The sequence below is a fragment of the Phocoena sinus genome, chromosome 5, assembly GCF_008692025.1.
Source record: "Phocoena sinus isolate mPhoSin1 chromosome 5, mPhoSin1.pri, whole genome shotgun sequence".
Taxonomy (NCBI): Eukaryota; Metazoa; Chordata; class Mammalia; order Artiodactyla; family Phocoenidae; genus Phocoena; species Phocoena sinus.
The window spans coordinates 122,565,570-122,578,486 of NC_045767.1; the positions used below are offsets into that span (position 1 = coordinate 122,565,570).

Sequence of the window (12,917 nt, forward strand, 5' to 3'; positions counted from 1 at the left end):
GAAGCATTTAGGGAGTCCGATTCATTTTCAAAGCTGGTTACAATCATTAGCATAGCACACCCTTGTGAGGGAAGTGTATTATCATCTGTGGTTCATAAATGAAAAAGCTAGGGCACTGAATGATTAAGTCACTCGCCCAAGAAGAATGAGTCAACGTCGAGTCATAGTTGACCCGGCCTAACGACTCCTGACAGTCAATCCAGGGCTTAGTCAGCGGGGGCCAGAGTGGCTTCCCTGGCTGGCACCCGGACTTGGGCTATTTCCGATCACGTTAAAGCAGAACAGTGGAAGCGAGAGGACCCAACTTGCAAATGATTTTTACTTCCACGGAAGCCTTAGCCTTGAGGTCTTAATCTCAGGAGTTGGAACAGGAAACGCTGTCGGGTGCACTCCCCTCCCCCAACCTGTGGCAAGTGGGTACTGTGGGCGGCCCCGCCACCCCTTTTGGCAGTGATGGCCATGAATGACCACCAGCGTTAGCGGAGCCGGGGGACCGGGGAGGGTTGCCTGCTTAAACGATTCTCCATCGCCGCCTCTATTTGAAACTAAGAGAAAATGGTGTGCAGTCAAAAGATAATTAAATGAACACACAGGCAACTTGTTCTAGGACCTCAACTAAGCAAACGAAGCCTTATTGTGCGTGCTGAGCCTACGGTTCCCAACCTTTCGGGAAAGATGGGAGGACAGGGCGACAAAGGGTACAGCAGGCATGCCTGGCAGTAAGTGCGACAGTAGCTATCCAGGCGGAAGAGCAGAGTACTGAGAACAACCCTCCAGCACGCGTGTGTCCGCCGCGCCGAGAACCGCGCACGGTACCCATCGACCACGTGACCAGTCCTTTTTTTTTTTAAACTTCTTTGCCTAAAAGAAAAAAAAAAAAACGAAAACGAGAAAGACAGGAGAGAGACTCCACTTCCCAGAAGCCTCTCGTTAAACACGCCGCCGCAGTCTTGCGCAGGCGCCGCCAGGGCCAAACGGACACGTCCGTCACGTGAACAGAAGCCGGCCAATGCGGTTTGAATCTCATTTTTTTCCTCTCACCCCCCCCTTCAGGAGCGGTTGTGCGATCAGATCGATCTAAGATGGCGACTGTGGAACCGGTGAGTATTGCTTTTGGCCCCCACCCCCACAGGCCCGCACGCTCCGTCTCCCTTCGGACTCGGGGACCCCGCGGGACCGCGTTCCCGGTGCGCACGCTACCCCTTGCCGCCCCCTCCCCCTCTTCGTGGGCCTGACCTCCCCGCGGACAACTGGGGGCGCCCCGGAGGTTGGCCGCGACGGCGTGTAGAGCCCACGTTCTGGTGGGGGCCCGAGAGCTCGCGGAGAGGTGTGGGGGAGGGGCGGCGCCTCAGGCGGAGCCGCGAGGGGGTTCGAGGGTAGAGGGCGACCTGGGCCCTGGGCTAGGTGTGTGGGAATTGTGTCTTCGGGATAGGAGGGCGCTGGGCCGTCTCCGAGCTGGCGCCCGGATCCGCAGGGAGGGTGGGCGGCGAACCGGCCTGGAATGAGATGGAGGGAGCCTTGGGGCAGCCTTTCTGTGTCTCCCTCCCTCGCTCTAGCCCAGGGGCTCGGGTGCGGGGCGCGCGCCGGAACTCCTTAGACTGGTGGGCCAGGGAGCCGGTGGGCGCGCGTTGCCCTAGGGTGAGTTGGGCGGGAGTGGTGCCGCGGCGTGCGCGGAGAAGCTTCGACCTCGCCTAGGGGAGCCGAGAGCGGCCAGCGCATGTTACGCCGGCGCTTCCGAGAGTTGCCGGGGTGGGCTGCAGGGGAGGCGAGAAGGGTTTGGAGTGGGAAGGAGAACCCCGTGTCACAGGGTAAAGCTCTGCGAGTAGGATGAAGGGTGGTGGTGGTGGTTAGCAGGGGGATCACATTGTCCTCGCCCCTCCATGCTGGAGGCTGGGCTGTCATGGAGGAGGGAAGGGGGAGGAGCGAGGCCTACGGATAGCTGCTGCTGGTCTGGTTGCCGGCCGGACCTGCTGCATTTCACACGCGCCCGTCTCCCATTCATTCATCGTTTCCGCGCAGTGCTCACGCCTCAGAGAATGCGAGTGGGTGTAGATCCGTCTGTTCTTCCGAGTCTGTCTTTTTCGTCTGGAAGGTTCCTCAGGCACAGTTTATTGGAAATAGGAACTTAACTTTTAAAGTTACTTTTCCATTTGATTTTCTCTTTTTCCGTTCTACTGGTTTCTCTCCCAGTTTGGGCACCATCTTAAACTTCTTTCAAGCAAGCTGATCCCAGAGCACCAAGTTGATTGATAACCGTCCAAAGGAGGGAGTATTTTTGTCATAGTTTGGGTTTGCCGGCAGTGGCTCACTGAAACTTCTAGGTCTGTGTTGCCGTTTCAGGAATGTCACATCTAAGTGATATTTTAGAGGCATAATACATTAACCAGAAAACCTTTGATACCCTGGAACCAGTTCTGGACCTTGGTTGCCGGATATTTTCATATATCTTTAATGGTAGTTTGTGATTTTGATAATGGCTTCCCAATTTGCTTTGACTTTTTAAAGACTTTTATAACTATTAAAAAATTAGTTATGAAAAGCTCTATAGAATACAAAAATGCTTATTTTTCATTACATTGATGTAAACACTATCCTTACCTTGTTGCCAGAACTTAAGGCACATTTCCTGCTTGGTTACTTATTCTTTTATTGGTACCAGTGTTTATTTACATTCCTGGAAATTAGATTGACTACAGAACTTTATTAAGTTGCTGATACAGTTAAATGATTTTTAGAACATTAATGTTAAATAGATAAAAGATAAATATGTAAAACTTGAACTAAAAACCCTTTAATGGGCTCTGATATTACTTCTGACTGGATCAGCTCTCCTACCGACCGTACCAGCGTCAGTAAAAGCATTACAGCTGGTAATAAGGGCAAGGCTAAAATCTCTAAACAATAAAACAATGTAGTCTGTGAAGTTTCAGTAACATTTAGGGCCTTTGGGTTTTGCAGGCTATGCTGTTTTGTTTCAACAACATGGAACAAAACTAAAAAGTGTTGAAGGACTGTTTTGAGTCAGTAAATATTTATAGCTCCTGATACGTTTAGGACCTTGTACCAAGTGTTCTTTAGGATACAGAGTTATACAAAATGTGATTCTATACCTTGTTCAGTGTAAATTTTAGGAACTTAATTTCCAGTGATCTAGTCAGTGATTCAGTATAGCATTCCTTCTAGTGCTGACCCCAGGGAGATATCAATGCTGCATTTAAATTTGGGGAGTAGGGAACCTAAAAACTTAGTGTGTGAAAGTCAAAAGCCAGATTGAAGCTATAATAGAGTGAGGATGCATGTAAAATAATCTTGTGTTTATTTTTAGTGAATAATGCAACTTTAAAGTACTTTTAATGCACCTTTGTCCACAGGTTAGTCATTTAGAATTCTTTTTGACAATTTTAAATAGTGGTATATATATATTTTTAAGCAGCTGATTAGTATTTGCTGCAATTGAAGTATCCATGTATAAGCCTACAAAAAGCATATTTGTTCATTGCTATTTCAGCTAGCTTGTGAGTTTCCTTATTTTTTGCTGAGCATAATCAGAAGCACCTAGAGTTATGGGTTTTTTCTGCTTGTCCCACCTTTGAAGGCATTCAGGGAATTTTTATTTATGGAAATTAAGTAAAATATCAGTCATTTTCAGTTTGATATTGTGCGCTTCTCAAGTGTGTGTGTATAAGATCATTTAGATTAAGAAGTGGCTTACATGGAATCTAAAAAAATTATACAAGTGGACTTATTTACAAAACAGGAATAGATTCACAGACATAGAAAACAAATTTATGGTTACCAAAGGGGAAAGGGAGGAGGAAGGGAAAAATTAGGAGTTTGGGATTAACAGATACACACTGTATAAAATAGATAAACAACAGGGACCTACTGTAGAGCACAGGGAACTATATTAAGTATCTTGTAATAACCTATAATGGAAAAGAATCTGAAAAAATATATACGTACATATATACACACGTGTGTGTGTATATATGTATATAACTGAATTACTTTGCTAATACGCTGGAAACTAACACAACATTGTAAATCAACTATACTTCCAAAAAAAACAAAAAACCCCACAACAAAACACACACAGACACATAAAAGAAGTGGCTTACATATACTAAACTTGTTGACAAGCTTGATAGGTATATTAAAGGAAGCATTTTACCTCTTAAGAGGTAATATGGCAAAGTTTTGAACATTGGGATAAACAATACTCTCCTATTCTGTTGGCATTTAAATTGTGGTTAGGTCAAAGTTAGACTTTGTGGGTAGATCAAAGTTAGACTTAATACCAGTTGGCGAAGGTGGCAGGCCATCTTGCCTCCAGTGGGTCGTGGTTTTTGGCAGCTTTTATCTTAATTCTGCATTCTTCATTATTGGGGTTTTTTTGACTTGAAGTTCTTTTAAAGGTAAGAGATTTTGGTTTCTTTAGTTAAACTGAAGGTATATAATTTTACTTGTTTTTACATTGTATCTCTTGAATTTTTTAAACTGTACATTAGTTTCATAAATGGAATCAACTTGGACAGTCAGCTGATCTAATGTTACCTTTTTTTATCCTTTAGAAACATGTTTTGTATTGCAAAGAGTTTATTAAAAGTAAATAAGTCTTAAATACGTGTTGACAAATATGTTGTTATATAATGCCATGTATTTTTGCTAACCAAAGACTATTGATTAACAAGCAGACCTTGCAAATTAATATGCATATTTTTGCTTTAAGAAAGAACCCAGGGGCTTCCCTGGTGGCGCAGTGGTTGAGAGTCCGCCTGCCGATGCAGGGGACGCTGGTTTGTGCCCCGGTCTGGGAGGATCCCACATGCCGCGGAGCGGCTGGGCCCGTGAGCCATGGCCGCTGGGCCTGAGCTTCCAGAGTCTGTGCTCCGCAGCAGGAGAGGCCACAAAAGTGAGAGGCCCACGTACTAAAAAAAAAAAAAAAAAAGAAAGAACCCAGTATATCAAAGTTCATTCATAAACCAAACAAATTTAGTTCTGGTGTTTATATTTTAGATTTCACTTTGTTTTTTACTCTGAATTAAAATTATGCCTAATTATTTGACTTAGAGAAGTCCAGTTTAGAAATAGACATAGTTTTACACACCAAAGTTGCAGAGAATAAAATGTTTAATGAATTATGTAACCTTAATCCAATTTGGACAGAAAATTCTATGCAAAAATTTTTTTTTAAGTATTCTATTTAATTTATATAAGGTTAAGAATATAGGAGAAGTACCAGCAGTCCTGGATGTAACAAGCAACCTGTGAAGTACTTGTTCTAGCAATGGTAATTTCTTCTTTTCCTTCTCTGCTACTATTAGAAATTTCCTTGCTCCTCTGGTACCTCTGAGTTGCTCCATTTTTGTCATAGAGAGATTTTTGAGAAGTGGAAACGAGCCTGAATTATAGTCTAATTTTAATATCTGTGTGACCTTGAAGACTGAAATTTCTAAGTCTAGCTGAAAAATGGGAATAAGATATAGTGGTTTTGATTTTCAAATGCACTCTTCAGGGATGAAAATTTATCAGTTATGAAGAACTAGATAGGGGACTTCCCTGGTGGCACAGTGGTTAAGAATCCGCCTGCCAATGCAGGGGACATGGGTTCGAGCCCTGGTCTGGGAAGATTCCACATGCCGCGGAGGAACTAAGCCCGTGCACCACAACTGCTGAGCCTGCACTCTAGAGCCTGTGAGCCACAACTGCTGAAGCCCACATGCCACAACTAGTGAAGCCCGCGTGCCACGACTACTGAAGCCCGCGTACCACAACTACTGAAGGCTGTGAGCCTAGAGACCATGCTCTGCAACAAGAGAAGCCGCCTCAGTGAGAAGCCAGTGCACCACAATGAAGAGTAGCCCCGCTCACAGCAGTGAAGACCCAACACAGCCAAAAATAAATAAATTTATTTTTAAAAAAAGAACTAGATAAAGTTAATATTCCATAGGTGTGCTGCATGTAGGTGTATCCACGCAAAGTTGTACTCACCTTTTCCTCTCTTTGCTAGGAGATTTACATAGCCGACTTTATCATTTCTTTGCCATTATTAAGAAATACAAGGCTTATGACCCATAACCCACAGATAGTCTTCCCGCTCCTTACTGTAAAAATCACTAGTGTTTCTTTTAAAGTTCCTGTATGTGCCTAGAGAAAAAAGAAAGGATGGCTTTTGTCTCTTAAGTACTAAGTAGTCCCTTCTAGAACCTGAGAATGTGGTCAGAAAAATAAGATTGTTTTTCCCAGTTGGAACTTTTGATACATCTTCCATAGGAACAATAGGAAGCTGTAGTTTTGGCTTACTGTGTTCAGTAAGTTTCTGTGGAATTATGACAAATTATGACCCAGCATTGAATTTCCAGGGCTATAGATTTAGAGTTCTAAGCAACTGAATAAAAATGATACTTTAAACACAGTCTGTAACAGTGATTTTTAATGTAGGTGATCTTTATATCTTAATAATAGCTAACACAAAGCACTTACTGTATGTCAGGCACCTTACTAAGTGCTTTACATATATTTATTCATTTAATTTTTAACAGCAAATCGATGAGGTAGGTATTATTCTTATTTCACAGTTGAGGAAACCAAGGCACGGAGAGATTAAGTAACTTTGTGTGACTAACTTGCCCAAGATCACAGAGCTAATAAGTGGTGGGGTGGAGTTCAAACTAAAGCAACCATGTTCCAGAGTGTGTGTTTTTAACCATGACACTGTCTTTCCCATAGGCATTTAACGTGTGTTCCTTGTGTGACTTGGAAAGATTAATTTGATAAACTTAATAGATATTTTGCTACAGCTCTAAAAGAAAATATGTGGACATTTATTTTTAGTTTCTGTTGTACTACAGTGTTGGCTAACTGATATCCAAAGTATAGAATCTTAAGAAAATATCACCAAGAAGAAAATATCACCTTGGTGTCTAAATTTGAGGACTAAACAAGTAGTTATACTGGCCATACTGGTCCAGAAGTTTGTGCATTGATTTCTAAAGAAAGTGAATGGTCACTCTTCTTCTCCCCCTTTTCATTTGGTTTCTGGACCTGTCAATTCATATGTTTTGCCAGTTAAAATATTTTGCTAGTGAAAACAGTGTAGTGAAATTGAAAAAAAAATTGCAAACGTGGAATTTACTCTCATCTACCTTTGTACTTTTAGTAATTTTGGTGAAAGGTCTGGCAAAGAGTCAAGCAGTTGTTTTGAAAAAGTTTCAGTTGTATGTTGCTAGTCTTAAAAGCTAAATTATTTGGGGAAGGTAGAAGTAGTAAGACCATAAGATTTCTCTGAAACTCATGTCTTTGCAGTAATCTTTACTTTTATTTATTTTTATAAATTTATTTATTTTTGGCTGCGTTGGGTCTCCGTTGCTGCGCGCAGTTTTTCTCTAGTTGCAGCGAGTGCGGCTACTCTTCCTTGTGGTGTGCAGACTTCTCATTGCGGTGGCTTCTCTTGCAGAGCACGGGCTCTTAAATGCGCAGGCTCAGTAGTGTGGCTCGCGGGCTCTAGAACGCAGGTTCAGTAGTTGTGGCGCATAAGCTAAGTTGCTCCACGTGTGGGATCTTCCAGGACCAGGGCTTGAACCTGTGTCCCCTGCATTGGCAGGCAGATTCTTAACCACTGCACCACCAGGGAAGCCCTGCAGTAATCTTTAAAGCTAAAATGTCTTTAGTTACATATTTTAAATGTGTTCATACAAAATGCTATACAGAAATTAGAAATTACAGAAATCTTTCTGTGCTCTGCTTATTACAGTGACAGTCAATAAGTTTTAGTATTTATGTGAACTAATATTAGTATTGCTATAAAAAATTCGGGGTTTTACATGGGTCATCTTAGGGCAACAGCTTATGTAACCACAGTCTGATAACATAAAGTATTAACTAAGGTCAATATTTTAATAGAAAGATAAAATATCGTAGTTTTTTGTAAATCTTAATATTGTGGGATAAATACTTTTTATAGGTGAGAAATTCATATTTCAAGTGATTTTTTTTTTTAATTTTAAAACTTTTTAAAATTAAATTAAAAAAAAGTTTCTACCGAGGTCACATAGTTCCTAAGTGAGAGAGGTAGAACTCCAACCCAGGTCCTATCTTCAAGCTTTATTACTATACTTAAAAAAAAAACTAAAATTCAACCAAAACTAAAATGTCCAACTCTTTGCCTTCAGCAAAACTCTTACCTTATGGATAAAATTGATGCATAGGTCATCATTATACACAAGTAAACATAAAATCATATCTGAAAGGATGTATCAGATGGTTTATGGGTGGTGGCATGATGAGATTAGGAGCGATACATTTTATTTTTTCTTTTAAACTGGTGTGACGTATTTTAAGATAATATTTAGTAAAATCTCTTTTGGGTTTTGGTTTATAGATAATGGTATTTCAGCTTTTTTAAATAGCTTTTTTCTTGAAGATGAGTAATAAATGCTCGTGTTCCAAAATTCAGATGGATCCTTTTAGCAAAGCAAAGCTAAAGCTGGAGCTTGTGACCTCATTTTCAGAATAATGTTTTTAAATTAAATAAAATACATAGGATTACAAAGGAAACTAATTATATTGAAGTACAGTAAGGATTAAGTGAGTTAACATGAAACATTAAGGGTGCTGTCTGGCACAGGCAAAGTCCTGTCTTACTGGTGTGAAAAACCTATCTCCTATTTTCTCCGGTCACCTAGTTCTCCTCTCCAAAGCATCCAGTGTTAACCAGTTTTTTTGAGGATTCTTCTTAAAAAAGGCTGTCCAAGAGAACTTTCTGTGATGATGGAAGTGTTCTATATTTGTGCTGACCAATACGGTAGCCACTAGCGGCACTATTGAGCACTTGAAATAAGACTAATCCAACCCAGGAGATGAATTTTAAACTTGTATGAATTGTAATTTTTAATTAATTGAAATTTAATTCCATATGTAGCTAGGGGATACCAAATTGGACAATGTGGCTGTATACATATCCTATACAATGTATGTATATACAATGTATGTATACATATACATACATACAGACATATCCTGCTGTATACAAACACATGTTATATTATAACTTTGTAAGGTACAACTGAATATGACAAAGACCAGTTTGGTTGGGCAAGTTATTTTTTAATTTTATTCTAGAAAATGTCTCTCTGTATTTTAGTTTTTAATTTTTTTCTCTCTGTATTTTAAACTTTCAAAGATAATTATTTGGTCTTGTATGGACAATTAAAATTGTCCTAAAATTACAATTGTCCTATGACCTTGTTTTGCTGTTTAAGAAAATGTGTGTGTGAATAGCCCATTGTATACATTGTCCACAACTCAACTTTTGTACAAAAGAGTGTACAATGAAGTCTTCTCAAGCTGATCCCATCCAGGTGGATCACTTCTAGGGGCAACCACCATGGTCAGTTCATGTCTTTCTGTAGAGATTTGTATTCAGTTGGCCCCCCATCCATGGATTTCCATCTGCGGATTCAACCAGCTGTGGATCAAATTTTGGAGAGCTGTCTGTACTATGCCATGTTATATAAGGGACTTGAACATCTATAGATTTTGGTATGTGAGAGGATCCTAGAATCAGTCCCCCACAGATGTCGAGGGACAACTATATATACAAGCAAATATGATTTGCAGTTGACTCTTGAACAACATGGATTTGAACTGCATGGCTCCACTTATACATACACGGATTTTTTTCACTTAATATGTACTAAAGTACTATGTGATCTGCGGTTGTTTGAATCTGCAAATGTGGGACCTTGGATGAGGAGGGCTGGCTGTAAAGTTATGTGTGGATTTAAGACTGTGTAGAGGGTCAGTGCTCCTAACCCCTACGTTGTTCATGGGTCAGCTGTATATTCTTTCAAAAAAATAAATGGTAGCCAACTCTTTACACTATTCTGGCACATTGTGTTTTTCACTTAGTAATATATTTTTTAGAGCATTACATGTAAACACAAAGCTTTCACTTTTTTTCTGATGGTATGTATTAACATGGTTTGGTCTTAAAACATTTTTATTTCTATACTGATGAACATTTGCTAGGGTTCAATTAAGGCATATAAGTATATTCAAGTTTATGATATTCCTGTATAGATTGTAAAAGGGAATGTGATCGTTAATTTGGGGAATTATAGTACCGTTTGTGTTTACTGGTGTGGCTATGTGATCCATACCAGGTGAGCCAAGGACTAGGTGATAAATTGAACAATTAGAAAGATTGGTAACTACTATTATTATTTGAGAAAGGCAAAAGAAAATTTACAGGTATGGAAGATTGTTAGTTATGCCCCCTAAAGAATCATACTTCCCTGTATCCATACCTTTGAGTAGTCTACAGCCCACCCCCATCCCCACTGGGCTTAGCCATGTAACTTGCTTTGGAACCATTTGCTATTTCAGTACTGTGATGAATAACCCTTTACCTGTGTCATTCTACACATGGGGTAGTATATCTGTAAGGTGAATGTTTTGGCAACAAATTGAAAATTAAAAAACTGGTCAAATAAAACACTTCTGTGACTCTTTTTGTCCATCATGCTACAATTGTTTTTTTTGTTGTTGTTGTTAGAGATCCTCTCTTTTCTAATAGCGAGATGCTTATATGTAGAAAAAATGTGAAATACATTTGTACGTAAGTTTTAGAGTAATAACCTGAAGACCCATGTACCCATCACATAAGACAACGTCAGTACCTCAGTTTTTTTTTCTTAATTTTTATTTATTTTTGGCTGTGTTGGGTCTTTGTTGCTGTGCACGAGCTTTCTCTAGTTGTGGGCAGCAGGGGCTACTCTTTGTTGTGGTGCATGGGCTTCTCATTGCAGTGGCTTCTCTTGTTGTGGAGCATGGGCTCTAGAGTGCAGGCTCAGTAGTTGTGGTGTGCAGGCTCAGTAGTTGTGGCTCACGGGCTTAGTTGCTCTGCAGCATGTGGGATCTTCCCGGACCAGGGCTCGAACCCGTATCCCCTGCATTGGCAGGCAGATTCTTAACCACCGCGCCACCAGGGAAGCCCCAGGACCTCAATCTTACACTCTTTGATCACATTTTCATTTCTTTGCCTCCTTCCCTACTCACTGTCCTGACTTTCATGTTAGTCATTCCCTTGAATTTTTTTTTTTTACAGTATAATTATCTTTAGAGTTTAATCTCCAGTGTGCATATCTTTCAGCTAAGTATTTTAGTTTTGAGAAACTAAAAACTTAGATGATGTGTAGGGAAAGAGTGGTATTGCTACTGTTACAGGTAGGTTCTTAAGATAAGCTGAACACCATTTCTGGGTTATAGTTTGGCTTCAGCTTCCTGGAATTTTTACTAGAGCCCATCTTGGGAAAACGAGTGGGCAAGATCATGAACATGTTCTGGGAAACAAAGGACTCTACAGTTATCTGCTGGGGCTGTGGTATGGGCCAGGCAGAGCCTTCAGTTAGGAGAGTGGTCTCTTCGAGTGAGCTGCTCTGTATCTTGTTTAAGAATAGGTTAATTCTGATGTGAAATTCTGAGCTGTTCCAGGGAGCAGGGCACAGAAGAGGAAAAAGGAGCTTTGTTAACATATATATATATATATATTTTTTTTTTTTTTTTTTTCGGTACACGGGCCTCTCACTGTTGTGGCCTCTCCCGCTGCGGAGCACAGGCTCTGGACGCGCAGGCTCAGCGGCCATGGCTCACGGGCCCAACCACTCCGTGGCATGTGGGATCTTCCCGGACCGGGGCACAAACCCGCGTCCCCTGCATCGGCAGGCGGACTCTCAACCACTGCGCCACCAGGGAAGTCCATGTTAACATATTTTTAAGCTGAGTTACGGGTACATAAATGTTCAGGCCAGGGACTTCCCTGGTAGTGCAGTAGTTAAGAATCTGCCTGCCAGTGCAGGGGACACAGGTTTGAACCCTGGTCTGGGAAGATCCCATATGCTACGGAGCAACTAAGCCTGTGCACCGCAACTACTGAGCCTGTGCTCTAGAGCCCTGCGAGCCACAGCTACTGAGGCCCGTGTGCCTAGAGCCCATGCTCTGCAACAAGAGAAGCACCGCAATGAGGAGCCCATGCACCACAACGAAGACTCAATGCAGCCATAGATAAATAAATAAATTTTAAAAAATAATAAATTTACAATTTAAAAAATACCCAAAAAAAAAAATGTCCAGGCCAGACACATGGCAGTCGTTTTTTAATAAAAGGTACAATAGTAAGCCTCTTGGTCATAACAGCACATGAATGTAGCCTGAATCACATTGCTCCAGTCTAGACCGTTGGCTCTCTATATCTGGTGCACACCTGTCTTTTTTGGATCTCTTTTGACTATGTTCCTTATTTGCTCTCATATGACTTCTGTGTTGCACTCCTCTGTTTGCTGTATCTCTTGTTTTCCTCTTATTTGGTTACTTGTTTCACTTTGGTGGATCACATCTTCCAGAACTTTTTTGAGAAAAGGTACATGAGGGTTATTAAAGATTTTTGAGACTATGCCTATTGAACAATATCATGTCTGTAGTTTGGCTGGGTGTAGAATTCTTTTCTTCAGAATTTTGAAGTTCCATGGTCATCTTCTCTTGTAACTGTTGATAACTCAGGAATTATTCTGATGACTCTTTTTTTTTTTTTTAATGTGACCAGTTCCCTTCTACTCAGCAGAAATTTATAGAGTCTTTCCTTGTCCCCATTTCACAATGACATGCTCTAGTATGAGTGTTGTCATCTATTGTGCTGGGTACTTATTGGACTTTAATATAGCAACTCCTGTCCATCACTTCTGAGAGATTTATTGGTGATTTTCCTCTCCCGTTTCTCTTTGAAACAGTTATTCAGATATTGGATCTACTGCAGTGGTTCGTTAGTGTCTGCGAGCTCTGATGCAGTCTCACTCTCATTTAAATTTTGCTCTCATTTTCCATCTCTTTTTGTTTGGTTTTCTGGGAAATTTATTTTCCAA

General features: G+C 40.9%; 1 protein-coding gene across 1 annotated transcript in view; it reads left to right on the forward strand.

Annotated features, from left to right (window-relative positions):
• Positions 1-1,046: 1,046 nt before the first annotated feature.
• Positions 1,047-12,917, forward strand: part of EIF4E (eukaryotic translation initiation factor 4E) — a 47,839-nt gene continuing 35,968 nt past the window's right edge. Inside the window, exon 1 of the mRNA XM_032633029.1 lies at positions 1,047-1,100. Coding sequence (XP_032488920.1) covers positions 1,083-1,100 — 18 coding nt within the window. The 5' untranslated portion in view covers positions 1,047-1,082. The remainder of the gene's footprint in view (positions 1,101-12,917) is intronic.